We start from the raw sequence: 19513 nt of genomic DNA on the forward strand, positions 1-19513 counted from the left end.
CCTTGTTCTGGTCCAGTTTCAGGTCCTGGTTCTGGCTCTGGTTCTGGTCCTGGTTCTGGTTCAGTTTCAGGTCCTGGTTCTGGCTCAGGTTCTGGTTCTGGTTCTGGTCCTGGTTCTGGTCCAGTTTCAGGTCCTGGTTCTGGCTATGGTTCTGGTTCTGGCTCTGGTTCTGGTCCTGGTTCTGGTTCAGTTTCAGGTTCTGGTTCTGGCTCTGGTTCTGGTCCTGTTCCTTGTTCTGGTTCTGGTTCAGTTTCAGGTCCTGGTTCTGGCTTAGGTTCTGGTTCTGGTTCTGGTCCTGGTCCTCGTTCTGGTTCAGTTTCAGGTTCTGGTTCTGGCTCAGGCTCAGGTTCTGGTTCAGTTTCAGGTCCTGGTTCTGGTTCTGGTCCTGGTTCTGGTTCAGTTTCAGGTCCTGGTTCTGGCTCAGGTTCTGGTTCTGGTTCTGGATCTGGTCCTCGTTCTGGTTCTTCTTCAGTTTCAGGTTCTGGTTCTGGCTTAGGTTCTGGTTCTGGTCCTGGTTCTGGTTCAGTTTCAGATCCTGGTTCTGGCTCTGGTTCTGGTCCTGGTTCTGGTCCTCTTTCTGGTTCAGTTTCAGGTCCTGGTTCTGGCTCAGGGTCTCATTCTGGTCCTAGTTCTGGTTCTGGTTCAGTTTCAGGTCCTGGTTCTGGCTCTGGTTGTGGTCCTGGTTCTGGTTCAGTTTCAGGTCCTGGTTCTGGCTCAGTTTCTGGTTCTGGTTCTGGTCCTTGTTCTGGTCCAGTTTTAGGTCCTGGTTCTGGCTCAGGTTCTGGTTCTGGTTCTGGTCCTTGTTCTGGTCCAGTTTCAGGTCCTGGTTCTGGCTCTGGTTCTGGTCCTGGTTCTGGTCCAGTTTCAGGTCCTGGTTCTGGTTCTGGCTCTGGTTCTGGTTCTGGTTCAGTTTCAGGTTCTGGTTCTGGCTCTGGTTCTGGTCCTGTTCCTTGTTCTGGTTCTGGTTCAGTTTCAGTTCCTGGTTCTGGCTTAGGTTCTGGTTCTGGTTCTGGTCCTGGTCCTCTTTCTGGTTCAGGTTCTGGTTCTGGCTCAGGCTCAGGTTCTGGTTCTGGTTCAGTTTCAGGTCCTGGTTCTGGCTTAGGTTCTGGTTCTGGTCCTGGTCCTGGTTCTGGTTCAGTTTCAGGTCCTGGTTCTGGCTCAGGTTCTGGTTCTGGTTCTGGATCTGGTCCTCGTTCTGGTTCTTGTTCAGTTTCAGGTTCTGGTTCTGGCTTAGGTTCTGGTTCTGGTCCTGGTCCTGGTCCTGGTTCTGGTTCAGTTTCAGGTCCTGGTTCTGGTTCTGGTTCAGTTTCAGGTCCAGATTCTGGCTCAGGTTCTTGTTCTGGATCGGGTCCTCGTTCTGGTTCTGGTTATGTTTCAGGTCCTGGTTCTGGCTCAGGTTCTGGTTCTGGTTCAGTTTCAGGTCCTGGTTCTGGCTCTGGCTCAGGTTCTGGTCCTGGTTCTGGTTCTGGTTCAGTTTCAGGCCCTGGTTCTGGGTCAGGTTCTGGTTCTGGTTCTGGTTCAGTTTCATGTCTTGGTTCTAACTCTGGTTCTGGTCCTGGTTCTGGCTCTGGTTCTGGTCCTGGTTCTGGCTCTGGTTCTGGTCCTGGTTCTGGCTCAGGTTCTGGTTCTGGTTCTGGTTCAGTTTCATGTCCTGGTTCTAACTCTGGTTCTGGTCCTGGTTCTGGTTCAGTTTCAGGTCCTGGTTCTAACTCTGGTTCTGGTCCTGGTTCTGGTTCAGTTTCAGGTCCTGGTTCTGGCTCAGGTTCTGATTCTGGTCCCCGTTCTGGTTCTGGTTCAGTTTCAGGTCCTGGTTCTGGTCCTGGTTCTGGTTCTGGTTCAGTTTCAGGTCCTGGTTCTGGCTCAGGTTCTGGTTCTGGTTCTGGTTCAGTTTCAGGTCCTGGTTCTAACTCTGGTTCTGGTCCTGGTTCTGGCTCTGGTTCTGGTCCTGGTTCTGGTTCAGTTTCACGTCCTGGTTCTAGCTCAGGTTCTAAGTCTGGTTCTGGGTCTGGTTCTGGTCCTGGTTCTGGTTCCGTTTCAGGTCCTGGTTCTGGCTCAGGTTCTGGTTCTGGTTCTGGTCCTTGTTCTGGTCCAGTTTCAGGTCCTGGTTCTGGCTCAGGTTCTGGTTCTGGTTCTGGTCCTTGTTCTGGTCCAGTTTCAGGTCCTGGTTCTGGCTCAGGTTCTGGTTCTGGTCCTTGTTCTGGTCCAGTTTCAGGTTCTGGTTCTGGTTCTGGTCCTCGTTCTGGTTCTGGTTCAGTTTCAGGTCCTGGTTCTGGTTCTGGCTCCAGCTCAGGTTCTGGTTCTGGTCCTCGTTCTGGTTCTGGTTCAGTTTCAGGTCCTGGTTCTGGTTCTGGCTCAGGTTCTGGTTCTGGTTCAGTTTCAGATCCTGGTTCTGGCTCCAGTTCTGGTTCTGGTCCTCGTTCTGGTTCTGGTTCAGTTTCAGGTTCTGGTTCTGGCTCAGGTTCTGGTTCTGGTTCAGTTTCAGGTCCTGGTTCTGGCTCCAGCTCAGGTTCTTGTTCTGGTCCTCGTTCTGGTTCAGTTTCAGGTCCTGGTTCTGGCTCAGGTTCTGGTTCTGGTTCTGGTCCTCGTTCTGGTTCTGGTTCAGTTTCAGGTCCTGGTTCTGGCTCTGGTTCTGGTCCTGGTTCTGGTTCAGTTTCAGGTCCTGGTTCTGGCTCAGGTTCTGGTTCTGGTTCTGGTCCTTGTTCTGGTCCAGTTTCAGGTCCTGGTTCTGGCTCAGGTTCTGGTTCTGGTTCTGGTCCTTGTTCTGGTCCAGTTTCAGGTCCTGGTTCTGGCTCAGGTTCTGGTTCTGGTCCTTGTTCTGGTCCAGTTTCAGGTCCTGGTTCTGGCTCTGGTTCTGGTCCTGGTTCTGGTTCAGTTTCAGGTCCTGGTTCTGGCTCTGGTTCTGGTCCTCTTTCTGGTTCAGTTTCAGGTCCTGGTTCTGGCTCAGGTTCTGGTTCTGGTTCTGGTCCTTGTTCTGGTCCAGTTTCAGGTCCTGGTTCTGGCTCAGGTTCTGGTTCTGGTTCTGGTCCTTGTTCTGGTCCAGTTTCAGGTCCTGGTTCTCGCTCTGGTTCTGGTCCTGGTTCTGGTTCAGTTTCAGGTCCTGGTTCTGGCTCAGGTTCTGGTTCTGGTTCTGGTCCTTGTTCTGGTCCATTTTCAGGTCCTGGTTCTGGTCCTGGTTTTGGCTCTGGTTCTGGTCCTGGTTCTGGTTCTGGTTCAGTTTCAGGTTCTGGTTCTGGCTCTGGTTCTGGTCCTGTTCCTTCTTCTGGTTCTGGTTCAGTTTCAGGTCCTGGTTCTGGCTTAGGTTCTGGTTCTGGTTCTGGTCCTGGTCCTCGTTCTGGTTCAGTTTCAGGTTCTGGATCTGGCTCAGGTTCTGGTTCTGGTTCAGTTTCAGGTCCTGGTTCTGGCTTTGGTTCTGGTTCTGGTCCTGGTCCTGGTTCTGGTTCAGTTTCAGGTCCTGGTTCTGGCTCAGGTTCTGGTTCTGGTCTGGATCTGGTCCTCGTTCTGGTTCTTGTTCAGTTTCAGGTTCTGGTTCTGGCTTAGGTTCTGGTTCTGGTCCTGGTACTGGTTCTGGTTCAGTTTCAGATCCTGGTTCTGGCTCTGGTTCTGGTCCTGGTTCTGGTCCTCTTTCTGGTTCAGTTTCAGGTCCTGGTTCTGGCTCAGTTTCAGGTCCTGGTTCTGGTCCTGGTTCTGGCTCTGGTTCTGGTCCTGGTTCTGGTTCAGTTTAAGGTCCTTGTTCTGGCTCAGGTTCTGGTTCTGGTTCTGGTCCTTGTTCTGGTCCAGTTTCAGGTCCTGGTTCTGGCTCAGGTTCTGGTTCTGGTTCTGGTCCTTGTTCTGGTCCTTGTTCTGGTCCAGTTTCAGGTCCTGGTTCTGGCTCTGGTTCTGGTCCTGGTTCTGGTTCAGTTTCAGGTCCTGGTTCTGGCTCAGGTTCTGGTTCTGGTTCTGGTCCTGGTTCTGGTCCAGTTTCAGGTCCTGGTTCTGGCTATGGTTCTGGTCCTGGTTCTGGTTCTGGTTCAGGTTCTGGTTCTGGTTCTGGCTCTGGTTCTGGTCCTGTTCCTTGTTCTGGTTCTGGTTCAGTTTCAGGTCCTGGTTCTGGCTTAGGTTCTGGTTCTGGTCCTCGTTCTGGTTCAGTTTCAGGTTCTGGTTCTGGCTCAGGCTCAGGTTCTGGTTCTGGTTCAGTTTCAGGTCCTGGTTCTTGCTTTGGTTCTGGTTCTGGTCCTGGTTCTGGTTCAGGTTCAGGTCCTGGTTCTGGCTCAGGTTCTGGTTCTGGTTCTGGATCTGGTCCTCGTTCTGGTTCTTGTTCAGTTTCAGGTTCTGGTTCTGGCTTAGGTTCTGGTTCTGGTCCTGGTCCTGGTTCTGGCTCAGGTTCTGGTTCTGGTTCTGGTTCAGTTTCAGGTCCTGGTTCTAACTCTGGTTCTGGTCCTGGTTCTGGCTCTGGTTCTGGTCCTGGTTCTGGTTCAGTTTCACGTCCTGGTTCTAGCTCAGGTTCTAAGTCTGGTTCTGGGTCTGGTTCTGGTCCTGGTTCTGGTTCCGTTTCAGGTCCTGGTTCTGGCTCAGGTTCTGGTTCTGGTTCTGGTCCTTGTTCTGGTCCAGTTTCAGGTCCTGGTTCTGGCTCAGGTTCTGGTTCTGGTTCTGGTCCTTGTTCTGGTCCAGTTTCAGGTCCTGGTTCTGGCTCAGGTTCTGGTTCTGGTCCTTGTTCTGGTCCAGTTTCAGGTTCTGGTTCTGGTTCTGGTCCTCGTTCTGGTTCTGGTTCAGTTTCAGGTCCTGGTTCTGGTTCTGGCTCCAGCTCAGGTTCTGGTTCTGGTCCTCGTTCTGGTTCTGGTTCAGTTTCAGGTCCTGGTTCTGGTTCTGGCTCAGGTTCTGGTTCTGGTTCAGTTTCAGATCCTGGTTCTGGCTCCAGTTCTGGTTCTGGTCCTCGTTCTGGTTCTGGTTCAGTTTCAGGTTCTGGTTCTGGCTCAGGTTCTGGTTCTGGTTCAGTTTCAGGTCCTGGTTCTGGCTCCAGCTCAGGTTCTTGTTCTGGTCCTCGTTCTGGTTCAGTTTCAGGTCCTGGTTCTGGCTCAGGTTCTGGTTCTGGTTCTGGTCCTCGTTCTGGTTCTGGTTCAGTTTCAGGTCCTGGTTCTGGCTCTGGTTCTGGTCCTGGTTCTGGTTCAGTTTCAGGTCCTGGTTCTGGCTCAGGTTCTGGTTCTGGTTCTGGTCCTTGTTCTGGTCCAGTTTCAGGTCCTGGTTCTGGCTCAGGTTCTGGTTCTGGTTCTGGTCCTTGTTCTGGTCCAGTTTCAGGTCCTGGTTCTGGCTCAGGTTCTGGTTCTGGTCCTTGTTCTGGTCCAGTTTCAGGTCCTGGTTCTGGCTCTGGTTCTGGTCCTGGTTCTGGTTCAGTTTCAGGTCCTGGTTCTGGCTCTGGTTCTGGTCCTCTTTCTGGTTCAGTTTCAGGTCCTGGTTCTGGCTCAGGTTCTGGTTCTGGTTCTGGTCCTTGTTCTGGTCCAGTTTCAGGTCCTGGTTCTGGCTCAGGTTCTGGTTCTGGTTCTGGTCCTTGTTCTGGTCCAGTTTCAGGTCCTGGTTCTGGCTCAGGTTCTGGTTCTGGTTCTGGTCCTTGTTCTGGTCCAGTTTCAGGTCCTGGTTCTCGCTCTGGTTCTGGTCCTGGTTCTGGTTCAGTTTCAGGTCCTGGTTCTGGCTCAGGTTCTGGTTCTGGTTCTGGTCCTTGTTCTGGTCCATTTTCAGGTCCTGGTTCTGGTCCTGGTTTTGGCTCTGGTTCTGGTCCTGGTTCTGGTTCTGGTTCAGTTTCAGGTTCTGGTTCTGGCTCTGGTTCTGGTCCTGTTCCTTCTTCTGGTTCTGGTTCAGTTTCAGGTCCTGGTTCTGGCTTAGGTTCTGGTTCTGGTTCTGGTCCTGGTCCTCGTTCTGGTTCAGTTTCAGGTTCTGGATCTGGCTCAGGTTCTGGTTCTGGTTCAGTTTCAGGTCCTGGTTCTGGCTTTGGTTCTGGTTCTGGTCCTGGTCCTGGTTCTGGTTCAGTTTCAGGTCCTGGTTCTGGCTCAGGTTCTGGTTCTGGTCTGGATCTGGTCCTCGTTCTGGTTCTTGTTCAGTTTCAGGTTCTGGTTCTGGCTTAGGTTCTGGTTCTGGTCCTGGTACTGGTTCTGGTTCAGTTTCAGATCCTGGTTCTGGCTCTGGTTCTGGTCCTGGTTCTGGTCCTCTTTCTGGTTCAGTTTCAGGTCCTGGTTCTGGCTCAGTTTCAGGTCCTGGTTCTGGTCCTGGTTCTGGCTCTGGTTCTGGTCCTGGTTCTGGTTCAGTTTAAGGTCCTTGTTCTGGCTCAGGTTCTGGTTCTGGTTCTGGTCCTTGTTCTGGTCCAGTTTCAGGTCCTGGTTCTGGCTCAGGTTCTGGTTCTGGTTCTGGTCCTTGTTCTGGTCCTTGTTCTGGTCCAGTTTCAGGTCCTGGTTCTGGCTCTGGTTCTGGTCCTGGTTCTGGTTCAGTTTCAGGTCCTGGTTCTGGCTCAGGTTCTGGTTCTGGTTCTGGTCCTGGTTCTGGTCCAGTTTCAGGTCCTGGTTCTGGCTATGGTTCTGGTCCTGGTTCTGGTTCTGGTTCAGTTTCAGGTTCTGGTTCTGGTTCTGGCTCTGGTTCTGGTCCTGTTCCTTGTTCTGGTTCTGGTTCAGTTTCAGGTCCTGGTTCTGGCTTAGGTTCTGGTTCTGGTCCTCGTTCTGGTTCAGTTTCAGGTTCTGGTTCTGGCTCAGGCTCAGGTTCTGGTTCTGGTTCAGTTTCAGGTCCTGGTTCTTGCTTTGGTTCTGGTTCTGGTCCTGGTTCTGGTTCAGGTTCAGGTCCTGGTTCTGGCTCAGGTTCTGGTTCTGGTTCTGGATCTGGTCCTCGTTCTGGTTCTTGTTCAGTTTCAGGTTCTGGTTCTGGCTTAGGTTCTGGTTCTGGTCCTGGTCCTGGTTCTGGTTCAGTTTCAGGTCCTGGTTCTGGCTCAGGTTCTGGTTCTGGATCTGGTCCTCGTTCTGGTTCTTGTTCAGTTTCAGGTTCTGGTTCTGGCTTAGGTTCTGGTTCTGGTCCTGGTCCTGGTTCTGGTTCAGTTTCAGGTCCTGGTTCTGGCTCAGGTTCTGGTTCTGGATCTGGTCCTCGTTCTGGTTCTTGTTCAGTTTCAGGTTCTGGTTCTGGCTTAGGTTCTGGTTCTGGTCCTGGTCCTCTTTCTGGTTCAGTTTCAGGTCCTGGTTCTGGCTCAGGTTCTGATTCTGGTCCTCGTTCTGGTTCGTGTTCAGTTTCAGGTCCTGGTTCTGGCTCTGGTTCTGGTCCTGGTTCTGGTTCAGTTTCAGGTCCTGTTTCTGGCTCAGGTTCTGGTTCTGGTTCTGGTCCTTGTTCTGGTCCAGTTTCAGGTCCTGGTTCTGGCTCATGTTCTGGTTCTGGTTCTGGTCCTTGTTCTGGTCCAGTTTCAGGTCCTGGTTCTGGCTCTGGTTCTGGTCCTGGTTCTGGTTCAGTTTCAGGTCCTGGTTCTGGCTCAGGTTCTGGTTCTGGTTCTGGTCCTTGTTCTGGTCCAGTTTCAGGTCCTGGTTCTGGCTCTGGTTCTGGTTCTGGCTCTGGTTCTGGTCCTGGTTCTGGTTCAGTTTCAGGTTCTGGTTCTGGCTCTGGTTCTGGTCCTGTTCCTTGTTCTGGTTCTGGTTCAGTTTCAGGTCCTGGTTCTGGCTTAGGTTCTGGTTCTGGTTCTGGTCCTGGTCCTTGTTCTGGTTCAGCTTCAGGTTCTGGTTCTGGCTCAGGCTCAGGTTCTGGTTCAGTTTCAGGTCCTGGTTCTGGTTCTGGTCCTGGTTCTGGTTCAGTTTCAGGTCCTGGTTCTGGCTCAGGTTCTGGTTCTGGTTCTGGATCTGGTCCTCGTTCTGGTTCTTCTTCAGTTTCAGGTTCTGGTTCTGGCTTAGGTTCTGGTTCTGGTCCTGGTTCTGGTTCAGTTTCAGATCCTGGTTCTGGCTCTGGTTCTGGTCCTGGTTCTGGTCCTCTTTCTGGTTCAGTTTCAGGTCCTGGTTCTGGCTCAGGTTCTGATTCTGGTCCTCGTTCTGGTTCTGGTTCAGTTTCAGGTCCTGGTTCTGGCTCTGGTTGTGGTCCTGGTTCTGGTTCAGTTTCAGGTCCTGGTTCTTGCTCAGGTTCTGGTTCTGGTTCTGGTCCTTGTTCTGGTCCAGTTTCAGGTCCTGGTTCTGGCTCAGGTTCTGGATCTGGCTCAGGTTCTGGTTCTGGTTCAGTTTCAGGTCCTGGTTCTGGCTTTGGTTCTGGTTCTGGTCCTGGTCCTGGTTCTGGTTCAGTTTCAGGTCCTGGTTCTGGCTCAGGTTCTGGTTCTGGTCTGGATCTGGTCCTCGTTCTGGTTCTTGTTCAGTTTCAGGTTCTGGTTCTGGCTTAGGTTCTGGTTCTGGTCCTGGTACTGGTTCTGGTTCAGTTTCAGATCCTGGTTCTGGCTCTGGTTCTGGTCCTGGTTCTGGTCCTCTTTCTGGTTCAGTTTCAGGTCCTGGTTCTGGCTCAGTTTCAGGTCCTGGTTCTGGTCCTGGTTCTGGCTCTGGTTCTGGTCCTGGTTCTGGTTCAGTTTAAGGTCCTTGTTCTGGCTCAGGTTCTGGTTCTGGTTCTGGTCCTTGTTCTGGTCCAGTTTCAGGTCCTGGTTCTGGCTCAGGTTCTGGTTCTGGTTCTGGTCCTTGTTCTGGTCCAGTTTCAGGTCCTGGTTCTGGCTCTGGTTCTGGTCCTGGTTCTGGTTCAGTTTCAGGTCCTGGTTCTGGCTCAGGTTCTGGTTCTGGTTCTGGTCCTGGTTCTGGTCCAGTTTCAGGTCCTGGTTCTGGCTCTGGTTCTGGTCCTGGTTCTGGTTCTGGTTCAGTTTCAGGTTCTGGTTCTGGCTCTGGTTCTGGTCCTGTTCCTTGTTCTGGTTCTGGTTCAGTTTCAGGTCCTGGTTCTGGCTTAGGTTCTGGTTCTGGTCCTGGTCCTCGTTCTGGTTCAGTTTCAGGTTCTGGTTCTGGCTCAGGCTCAGGTTCTGGTTCTGGTTCAGTTTCAGGTCCTGGTTCTTGCTTTGGTTCTGGTTCTGGTCCTGGTCCTGGTTCTGGTTCAGGTTCAGGTCCTGGTTCTGGCTCAGGTTCTGGTTCTGGTTCTGGATCTGGTCCTCGTTCTGGTTCTTGTTCAGTTTCAGGTTCTGGTTCTGGCTTAGGTTCTGGTTCTGGTCCTGGTCCTGGTTCTGGTTCAGTTTCAGGTCCTGGTTCTGGCTCAGGTTCTGGTTCTGGATCTGGTCCTCGTTCTGGTTCTTGTTCAGTTTCAGGTTCTGGTTCTGGCTTAGGTTCTGGTTCTGGTCCTGGTCCTGGTTCTGGTTCAGTTTCAGGTCCTGGTTCTGGCTCAGGTTCTGGTTCTGGATCTGGTCCTCGTTCTGGTTCTTGTTCAGTTTCAGGTTCTGGTTCTGGCTTAGGTTCTGGTTCTGGTCCTGGTCCTCTTTCTGGTTCAGTTTCAGGTCCTGGTTCTGGCTCAGGTTCTGATTCTGGTCCTCGTTCTGGTTCTGGTTCAGTTTCAGGTCCTGGTTCTGGCTCTGGTTCTGGTCCTGGTTCTGGTTCAGTTTCAGGTCCTGTTTCTGGCTCAGGTTCTGGTTCTGGTTCTGGTCCTTGTTCTGGTCCAGTTTCAGGTCCTGGTTCTGGCTCATGTTCTGGTTCTGGTTCTGGTCCTTGTTCTGGTCCAGTTTCAGGTCCTGGTTCTGGCTCTGGTTCTGGTCCTGGTTCTGGTTCAGTTTCAGGTCCTGGTTCTGGCTCAGGTTCTGGTTCTTGTTCTGGTCCTGGTTCTGGTCCAGTTTCAGGTCCTGGTTCTGGCTATGGTTCTGGTTCTGGCTCTGGTTCTGGTCCTGGTTCTGGTTCAGTTTCAGGTTCTGGTTCTGGCTCTGGTTCTGGTCCTGTTCCTTGTTCTGGTTCTGGTTCAGTTTCAGGTCCTGGTTCTGGCTTAGGTTCTGGTTCTGGTTCTGGTCCTGGTCCTCGTTCTGGTTCAGTTTCAGGTTCTGGTTCTGGCTCAGGCTCAGGTTCTGGTTCAGTTTCAGGTCCTGGTTCTGGTTCTGGTCCTGGTTCTGGTTCAGTTTCAGGTCCTGGTTCTGGCTCAGGTTCTGGTTCTGGTTCTGGATCTGGTCCTCGTTCTGTTTCTTCTTCAGTTTCAGGTTCTGGTTCTGGCTTAGGTTCTGGTTCTGGTCCTGGTTCTGGTTCAGTTTCAGATCCTGGTTCTGGCTCTGGTTCTGGTCCTGGTTCTGGTCCTCTTTCTGGTTCAGTTTCAGGTCCTGGTTCTGGCTCAGGGTCTCATTCTGGTCCTAGTTCTGGTTCTGGTTCAGTTTCAGGTCCTGGTTCTGGCTCTGGTTGTGGTCCTGGTTCTGGTTCAGTTTCAGGTCCTGGTTCTGGCTCAGTTTCTGGTTCTGGTTCTGGTCCTTGTTCTGGTCCAGTTTTAGGTCCTGGTTCTGGCTCAGGTTCTGGTTCTGGTTCTGGTCCTTGTTCTGGTCCAGTTTCAGGTCCTGGTTCTGGCTCTGGTTCTGGTCCTGGTTCTGGTCCAGTTTCAGGTCCTGGTTCTGGTTCTGGCTCTGGTTCTGGTTCTGGTTCAGTTTCAGGTTCTGGTTCTGGCTCTGGTTCTGGTCCTGTTCCTTGTTCTGGTTCTGGTTCAGTTTCAGTTCCTGGTTCTGGCTTAGGTTCTGGTTCTGGTTCTGGTCCTGGTCCTCTTTCTGGTTCAGGTTCTGGTTCTGGCTCAGGCTCAGGTTCTGGTTCTGGTTCAGTTTCAGGTCCTGGTTCTGGCTTAGGTTCTGGTTCTGGTCCTGGTCCTGGTTCTGGTTCAGTTTCAGGTCCTGGTTCTGGCTCAGGTTCTGGTTCTGGTTCTGGATCTGGTCCTCGTTCTGGTTCTTGTTCAGTTTCAGGTTCTGGTTCTGGCTTAGGTTCTGGTTCTGGTCCTGGTCCTGGTCCTGGTTCTGGTTCAGTTTCAGGTCCTGGTTCTGGTTCTGGTTCAGTTTCAGGTCCAGATTCTGGCTCAGGTTCTTGTTCTGGATCGGGTCCTCGTTCTGGTTCTGGTTATGTTTCAGGTCCTGGTTCTGGCTCAGGTTCTGGTTCTGGTTCAGTTTCAGGTCCTGGTTCTGGCTCTGGCTCAGGTTCTGGTCCTGGTTCTGGTTCTGGTTCAGTTTCAGGCCCTGGTTCTGGGTCAGGTTCTGGTTCTGGTTCTGGTTCAGTTTCATGTCTTGGTTCTAACTCTGGTTCTGGTCCTGGTTCTGGCTCTGGTTCTGGTCCTGGTTCTGGCTCTGGTTCTGGTCCTGGTTCTGGCTCAGGTTCTGGTTCTGGTTCTGGTTCAGTTTCATGTCCTGGTTCTAACTCTGGTTCTGGTCCTGGTTCTGGTTCAGTTTCAGGTCCTGGTTCTAACTCTGGTTCTGGTCCTGGTTCTGGTTCAGTTTCAGGTCCTGGTTCTGGCTCAGGTTCTGATTCTGGTCCCCGTTCTGGTTCTGGTTCAGTTTCAGGTCCTGGTTCTGGTCCTGGTTCTGGTTCTGGTTCAGTTTCAGGTCCTGGTTCTGGCTCAGGTTCTGGTTCTGGTTCTGGTTCAGTTTCAGGTCCTGGTTCTAACTCTGGTTCTGGTCCTGGTTCTGGCTCTGGTTCTGGTCCTGGTTCTGGTTCAGTTTCACGTCCTGGTTCTAGCTCAGGTTCTAAGTCTGGTTCTGGGTCTGGTTCTGGTCCTGGTTCTGGTTCCGTTTCAGGTCCTGGTTCTGGCTCAGGTTCTGGTTCTGGTTCTGGTCCTTGTTCTGGTCCAGTTTCAGGTCCTGGTTCTGGCTCAGGTTCTGGTTCTGGTTCTGGTCCTTGTTCTGGTCCAGTTTCAGGTCCTGGTTCTGGCTCAGGTTCTGGTTCTGGTCCTTATTCTGGTCCAGTTTCAGGTTCTGGTTCTGGTTCTGGTCCTCGTTCTGGTTCTGGTTCAGTTTCAGGTCCTGGTTCTGGTTCTGGCTCCAGCTCAGGTTCTGGTTCTGGTCCTCGTTCTGGTTCTGGTTCAGTTTCAGGTCCTGGTTCTGGTTCTGGCTCAGGTTCTGGTTCTGGTTCAGTTTCAGATCCTGGTTCTGGCTCCAGTTCTGGTTCTGGTCCTCGTTCTGGTTCTGGTTCAGTTTCAGGTTCTGGTTCTGGCTCAGGTTCTGGTTCTGGTTCAGTTTCAGGTCCTGGTTCTGGCTCCAGCTCAGGTTCTTGTTCTGGTCCTCGTTCTGGTTCAGTTTCAGGTCCTGGTTCTGGCTCAGGTTCTGGTTCTGGTTCTGGTCCTCGTTCTGGTTCTGGTTCAGTTTCAGGTCCTGGTTCTGGCTCTGGTTCTGGTCCTGGTTCTGGTTCAGTTTCAGGTCCTGGTTCTGGCTCAGGTTCTGGTTCTGGTTCTGGTCCTTGTTCTGGTCCAGTTTCAGGTCCTGGTTCTGGCTCAGGTTCTGGTTCTGGTTCTGGTCCTTGTTCTGGTCCAGTTTCAGGTCCTGGTTCTGGCTCAGGTTCTGGTTCTGGTCCTTGTTCTGGTCCAGTTTCAGGTCCTGGTTCTGGCTCTGGTTCTGGTCCTGGTTCTGGTTCAGTTTCAGGTCCTGGTTCTGGCTCTGGTTCTGGTCCTCTTTCTGGTTCAGTTTCAGGTCCTGGTTCTGGCTCAGGTTCTGGTTCTGGTTCTGGTCCTTGTTCTGGTCCAGTTTCAGGTCCTGGTTCTGGCTCAGGTTCTGGTTCTGGTTCTGGTCCTTGTTCTGGTCCAGTTTCAGGTCCTGGTTCTGGCTCAGGTTCTGGTTCTGGTTCTGGTCCTTGTTCTGGTCCAGTTTCAGGTCCTGGTTCTCGCTCTGGTTCTGGTCCTGGTTCTGGTTCAGTTTCAGGTCCTGGTTCTGGCTCAGGTTCTGGTTCTGGTTCTGGTCCTTGTTCTGGTCCATTTTCAGGTCCTGATTCTGGTCCTGGTTTTGGCTCTGGTTCTGGTCCTGGTTCTGGTTCTGGTTCAGTTTCAGGTTCTGGTTCTGGCTCTGGTTCTGGTCCTGTTCCTTCTTCTGGTTCTGGTTCAGTTTCAGGTCCTGGTTCTGGCTTAGGTTCTGGTTCTGGTTCTGGTCCTGGTCCTCGTTCTGGTTCAGTTTCAGGTTCTGGATCTGGCTCAGGTTCTGGTTCTGGTTCAGTTTCAGGTCCTGGTTCTGGCTTTGGTTCTGGTTCTGGTCCTGGTCCTGGTTCTGGTTCAGTTTCAGGTCCTGGTTCTGGCTCAGGTTCTGGTTCTGGTCTGGATCTGGTCCTCGTTCTGGTTCTTGTTCAGTTTCAGGTTCTGGTTCTGGCTTAGGTTCTGGTTCTGGTCCTGGTACTGGTTCTGGTTCAGTTTCAGATCCTGGTTCTGGCTCTGGTTCTGGTCCTGGTTCTGGTCCTCTTTCTGGTTCAGTTTCAGGTCCTGGTTCTGGCTCAGTTTCAGGTCCTGGTTCTGGTCCTGGTTCTGGCTCTGGTTCTGGTCCTGGTTCTGGTTCAGTTTAAGGTCCTTGTTCTGGCTCAGGTTCTGGTTCTGGTTCTGGTCCTTGTTCTGGTCCAGTTTCAGGTCCTGGTTCTGGCTCAGGTTCTGGTTCTGGTTCTGGTCCTTGTTCTGGTCCTTGTTCTGGTCCAGTTTCAGGTCCTGGTTCTGGCTCTGGTTCTGGTCCTGGTTCTGGTTCAGTTTCAGGTCCTGGTTCTGGCTCAGGTTCTGGTTCTGGTTCTGGTCCTGGTTCTGGTCCAGTTTCAGGTCCTGGTTCTGGCTCTGGTTCTGGTCCTGGTTCTGGTTCTGGTTCAGTTTCAGGTTCTGGTTCTGGTTCTGGTCCTGTTCCTTGTTCTGGTTCTGGTTCAGTTTCAGGTCCTGGTTCTGGCTTAGGTTCTGGTTCTGGTCCTCGTTCTGGTTCAGTTTCAGGTTCTGGTTCTGGCTCAGGCTCAGGTTCTGGTTCTGGTTCAATTTCAGGTCCTGGTTCTTGCTTTGGTTCTGGTTCTGGTCCTGGTTCTGGTTCAGGTTCAGGTCCTGGTTCTGGCTCAGGTTCTGTTTCTGGTTCTGGATCTGGTCCTCGTTCTGGTTCTTGTTCAGTTTCAGGTTCTGGTTCTGGCTTAGGTTCTGGTTCTGGTCCTGGTTCTGGTTCAGTTTCAGGTCCTGGTTCTGGCTCAGGTTCTGGTTCTGGATCTGGTCCTCGTTCTGGTTCTTGTTCAGTTTCAGGTTCTGGTTCTGGCTTAGGTTCTGGTTCTGGTCCTGGTCCTGGTTCTGGTTCAGTTTCAGGTCCTGGTTCTGGCTCAGGTTCTGGTTCTGGATCTGGTCCTCGTTCTGGTTCTTGTTCAGTTTCAGGTTCTGGTTCTGGCTTAGGTTCTGGTTCTGGTCCTGGTCCTCTTTCTGGTTCAGTTTCAGGTCCTGGTTCTGGCTCAGGTTCTGATTCTGGTCCTCGTTCTGGTTCTGGTTCAGTTTCAGGTCCTGGTTCTGGCTCTGGTTCTGGTCCTGGTTCTGGTTCAGTTTCAGGTCCTGTTTCTGGCTCAGGTTCTGGTTCTGGTTCTGGTCCTTGTTCTGGTCCAGTTTCAGGTCCTGGTTCTGGCTCATGTTCTGGTTCTGGTTCTGGTCCTTGTTCTGGTCCAGTTTCAGGTCCTGGTTCTGGCTCTGGTTCTGGTCCTGGTTCTGGTTCAGTTTCAGGTCCTGGTTCTGGCTCAGGTTCTGGTTCTGGTTCTGGTCCTTGTTCTGGTCCAGTTTCAGGTCCTGGTTCTGGCTCTGGTTCTGGTTCTGGCTCTGGTTCTGGTCCTGGTTCTGGTTCAGTTTCAGGTTCTGGTTCTGGCTCTGGTTCTGGTCCTGTTCCTTGTTCTGGTTCTGGTTCAGTTTCAGGTCCTGGTTCTGGCTTAGGTTCTGGTTCTGGTTCTGGTCCTGGTCCTCGTTCTGGTTCAGTTTCAGGTTCTGTTTCTGGCTCAGGCTCAGGTTCTGGTTCAGTTTCAGGTCCTGGTTCTGGTTCTGGTCCTGGTTCTGGTTCAGTTTCAGGTCCTGGTTCTGGCTCAGGTTCTGGTTCTGGTTCTGGATCTGGTCCTCGTTCTGGTTCTTCTTCAGTTTCAGGTTCTGGTTCTGGCTTAGGTTCTGGTTCTGGTCCTGGTTCTGGTTCAGTTTCAGATCCTGGTTCTGGCTCTGGTTCTGGTCCTGGTTCTGGTCCTCTTTCTGGTTCAGTTTCAGGTCCTGGTTCTGGCTCAGGTTCTGATTCTGGTCCTCGTTCTGGTTCTGGTTCAGTTTCAGGTCCTGGTTCTGGCTCTGGTTGTGGTCCTGGTTCTGGTTCAGTTTCAGGTCCTGGTTCTGGCTCAGGTTCTGGTTCTGGTTCTGGTCCTTGTTCTGGTCCAGTTTCAGGTCCTGGTTCTGGCTCAGGTTCTGGATCTGGCTCAGGTTCTGGTTCTGGTTCAGTTTCAGGTCCTGGTTCTGGCTTTGGTTCTGGTTCTGGTCCTGGTCCTGGTTCTGGTTCAGTTTCAGGTCCTGGTTCTGGCTCAGGTTCTGGTTCTGGTCTGGATCTGGTCCTCGTTCTGGTTCTTGTTCAGTTTCAGGTTCTGGTTCTGGCTTAGGTTCTGGTTCTGGTCCTGGTATTGGTTCTGGTTCAGTTTCAGATCCTGGTTCTGGCTCTGGATCTGGTCCTGGTTCTGGTCCTCTTTCTGGTTCAGTTTCAGGTCCTGGTTCTGGCTCAGTTTCAGGTCCTGGTTCTGGTCCTGGTTCTGGCTCTGGTTCTGGTCCTGGTTCTGGTTCAGTTTGAGGTCCTTGTTCTGGCTCAGGTTCTGGTTCTGGTTCTGGTCCTTGTTCTGGTCCAGTTTCAGGTCCTGGTTCTGGCTCAGGTTCTGGTTCTGGTTCTGGTCCTTGTTCTGGTCCAGTTTCAGGTCCTGGTTCTGGCTCTGGTTCTGGTCCTGGTTCTGGTTCAGTTTCAGGTCCTGGTTCTGGCTCAGGTTCTGGTTCTGGTTCTGGTCCTGGTTCTGGTCCAGTTTCAGGTCCTGGTTCTGGCTCTGGTTCTGGTCCTGGTTCTGGTTCTGGTTCAGTTTCAGGTTCTGGTTCTGGCTCTGGTTCTGGTCCTGTTCCTTGTTCTGGTTCTGGTTCAGTTTCAGGTCCTGGTTCTGGCTTAGGTTCTGGTTCTGGTCCTGGTCCTCGTTCTGGTTCAGTTTCAGGTTCTGGTTCTGGCTCAGGCTCAGGTTCTGGTTCTGGTTCAGTTTCAGGTCCTGGTTCTTTCTTTGGTTCTGGTTCTGGTCCTGGTCCTGGTTCTGGTTCAGGTTCAGGTCCTGGTTCTGGCTCAGGTTCTGGTTCTGGTTCTGGTTCTGGATCTGGTCCTCGTTCTGGTTCTTGTTCAGTTTCAGGTTCTGGTTCTGGCTTAGGTTCTGGTTCTGGTCCTGGTCCTGGTTCTGGTTCAGTTTCAGGTCCTGGTTCTGGCTCAGGTTCTGGTTCTGGATCTGGTCCTCGTTCTGGTTCTTGTTCAGTTTCAGGTTCTGGTTCTGGCTTAGGTTCTGGTTCTGGTCCTGGTCCTGGTTCTGGTTCAGTTTCAGGTCCTGGTTCTGGCTCAGGTTCTGGTTCTGGATCTGGTCCTCGTTCTGGTTCTTTTTCAGTTTCAGGTTCTGGTTCTGGCTTAGGTTCTGGTTCTGGTCCTGGTCCTCTTTCTGGTTCAGTTTCAGGTCCTGGTTCTGGCTCAGGTTCTGATTCTGGTCCTCGTTCTGGTTCTGGTTCAGTTTCAGGTCCTGGTTCTGGCTCTGGTTCTGGTCCTGGTTCTGGTTCAGTTTCAGGTCCTGTTTCTGGCTCAGGTTCTGGTTCTGGTTCTGGTCCTTGTTCTGGTCCAGTTTCAGGTCCTGGTTCTGGCTCATGTTCTGGTTCTGGTTCTGGTCCTTGTTCTGGTCCAGTTTCAGGTCCTGGTTCTGGCTCTGGTTCTGGTCCTGGTTCTGGTTCAGTTTCAGGTCCTGGTTCTGGCTCAGGTTCTGGTTCTGGTTCTGGTCCTTGTTCTGGTCCAGTTTCAGGTCCTGGTTCTGGCTCTGGTTCTGGCTCTGGTTCTGGTCCTGGTTCTGGTTCAGTTTCAGGTTCTGGTTCTGGCTCTGGTTCTGGTCCTGTTCCTTGTTCTGGTTCTGGTTCAGTTTCAGGTCCTGGTTCTGGCTTAGGTTCTGGTTCTGGTTCTGGTCCTGGTCCTCGTTCTGGTTCAGTTTCAGGTTCTGGTTCTGGCTCAGGCTCAGGTTCTGGTTCAGTTTCAGGTCCTGGTTCTGGTTCTGGTCCTGGTTCTGGTTCAGTTTCAGGTCCTGGTTCTGGCTCAGGTTCTGGTTCTGGTTCTGGATCTGGTCCTCGTTCTGGTTCTTCTTCAGTTTCAGGTTCTGGTTCTGGCTTAGGTTCTGGTTCTGGTCCTGGTTCTGGTTCAGTTTCAGATCCTGGTTCTGGCTCTGGTTCTGGTCCTGGTTCTGGTCCTCTTTCTGGTTCAGTTTCAGGTCCTGGTTCTGGCTCAGGTTCTGATTCTGGTCCTTGTTCTGGTTCTGGTTCAGTTTCAGGTCCTGGTTCTGGCTCTGGTTGTGGTCCTGGTTCTGGTTCAGTTTCAGGTCCTGGTTCTGGCTCAGTTTCTGGTTCTGGTTCTGGTCCTTGTTCTGGTCCAGTTTTAGGTCCTGGTTCTGGCTCAGGTTCTGGTTCTGGTTCTGGTCCTTGTTCTGGTCCAGTTTCAGGTCCTGGTTCTGGCTCTGGTTCTGGTCCTGGTTCTGGTCCAGTTTCAGGTCCTGGTTCTGGTTCTGGCTCTGGTTCTGGTCCTGGTTCTGGTTCTGGTTCAGTTTCAGGTTCTGGTTCTGGCTCTGGTTCTGGTCCTGTTCCTTGTTCTGGTTCTGGTTCAGTTTCAGTTCCTGGTTCTGGCTTAGGTTCTGGTTCTGGTTCTGGTCCTGGTCCTCTTTCTGGTTCAGGTTCTGGTTCTGGCTCAGGCTCAGGTTCTGGTTCTGGATCAGTTTCAGGTCCTGGTTCTGGCTTAGGTTCTGGTTCTGGTCCTGGTCCTGGTTCTGGTTCAGTTTCAGGTCCTGGTTCTGGCTCAGGTTCTGGTTCTGGTTCTGGATCTGGTCCTCGTTCTGGTTCTTGTTCAGTTTCAGGTTCTGGTTCTGGCTTAGGTTCTGGTTCTGGTCCTGGTCCTGGTCCTGGTTCTGGTTCAGTTTCAGGTCCTGGTTCTGGTTCAGTTTCAGGTCCAGATTCTGGCTCAGGTTCTTGTTCTGGATCTGGTCCTCGTTCTGGTTCTGGTTATGTTTCAGGTCCTGGTTCTGGCTCAGGTTCTGGTTCTGGTTCAGTTTCAGGTCCTGGTTCTGGCTCTGGCTCAGGTTCTGGTCCTGGTTCTGGTTCTGGTTCAGTTTCAGGCCCTGGTTCTGGGTCAGGTTCTGGTTCTGGTTCTGGTTCAGTTTCATGTCTTGGTTCTAACTCTGGTTCTGGTCCTGGTTCTGGCTCTGGTTCTGGTCCTGGTTCTGGCTCTGGTTCTGGCTCAGGTTCTGGTTCTGGTTCTGGTTCAGTTTCATGTCCTGGTTCTAACTCTGGTTCTGGTCCTGGTTCTGGTTCAGTTTCAGGTCCTGGTTCTGGCTCAGGTTCTGGTCCTGGTCCTGGTTCTGGTTCAGTTTCATGTCCTGGACCTGGTCCTGGATCTTGACCTGTTCTTCGTTCTGGTTCAGTTTCAGGTCCTGGTTCTGGCTCAGGTTCTGGTCCTGGTCCTGGTTCTGGTTCTGGTTCAGTTTCAGGTCCTGGTTCTGGCTCAGGTTCTGGTCCTGGTCCTGGACCTGGTTCTGGTTCAGTTTCAGGTCCTGGTTCTGGCTCAGGTTCTGGTCCTGGTGCTGGACCTGGTTCAGGTTCAGTTTCAGATCCTGGTTCTGGTTCTGATTCAGTTTCAGGTTCTGGTCCTGGCTCAGGTTCTGGTTCTGGTCCTCCTTCTGGCTCTGTCTCAGGTTCTGGTCCTGGTTCTGGTTCTGGTTCAGTTTCAGGTCCTGGTTCTGGCTCAGGTCCTGGTTCTGGCTCGGGTCTGGTCCTGGTACTGGACCTGGTTCAGTTTCAGGTCCTGGTTCTGGCTCAGGTTCTGGTCCTGGTCCTGGACCTGGTTCTGGTTCAGTTTCAGGTCCTGGTTCTGGTCCTGATTCAGTTTCAGGTTCTGGTCCTGGACCTGGTTCAGTTTCAGGTCCTGGTTCTGGCTCAGGTTCTAGCTCTGGCTTTGGTTCTGGTTCAGGTTCAGTTTCAGATCCTGGTTCTGGTTCTGATTCAGTTTCAGGTTCTGGTCCTGGCTTAGGTCCTGGTTCTGGTCCTGGTTCTGGCTCTGGCTCAGGTTCTGGTCCTGGTTCTGGTTCTGGTTCAGTTTCAGGTCCTGGTTCTGGCTCAGGTCCTGGTTCTGGTTCTGGCTCTGGCTCGGGTCTGGTCCTGGTACTGGACCTGGTTCAGTTTCAGGTCCTGGTTCTGGCTCAGGTTCTAGCTCTGGCTTTGGTTCTGGTTCAGGTTCAGTTTCAGGTCCTGGTTCTGGTCCTGGTTCTGGCTCAGGTTCTGGTCCTGGTTCTGGTTCTGGTTCTGGTTCAGTTTCAGGTCCTGGTTCTGGCTCTGGCTTGGGTCTGGTCCTGGTACTGGACCTGGTTCAGTTTCAGGTCCT

General features: G+C 52.4%; 1 protein-coding gene and 1 pseudogene across 1 annotated transcript; both read right to left on the reverse strand.

Moving 5' to 3' along the window:
* Positions 1-586: 586 nt before the first annotated feature.
* On the reverse strand, positions 587-11287 carry LOC139064224 (basic proline-rich protein-like). The gene is given in 2 exon segments (XM_070547279.1): positions 587-3475; positions 11182-11287. Coding segments are annotated over 2 exon segments (2967 nt in total). The 3' UTR covers positions 587-614.
* A 1977-nt stretch (positions 11288-13264) lies between these two features.
* LOC139064225 (S-antigen protein-like) lies at positions 13265-17640 on the reverse strand (annotated as a pseudogene).
* Positions 17641-19513: the final 1873 nt, after the last annotated feature.

This window comes from Nothobranchius furzeri, chromosome 19 (genome assembly GCF_043380555.1).
Source record: "Nothobranchius furzeri strain GRZ-AD chromosome 19, NfurGRZ-RIMD1, whole genome shotgun sequence".
Taxonomy (NCBI): Eukaryota; Metazoa; Chordata; class Actinopteri; order Cyprinodontiformes; family Nothobranchiidae; genus Nothobranchius; species Nothobranchius furzeri.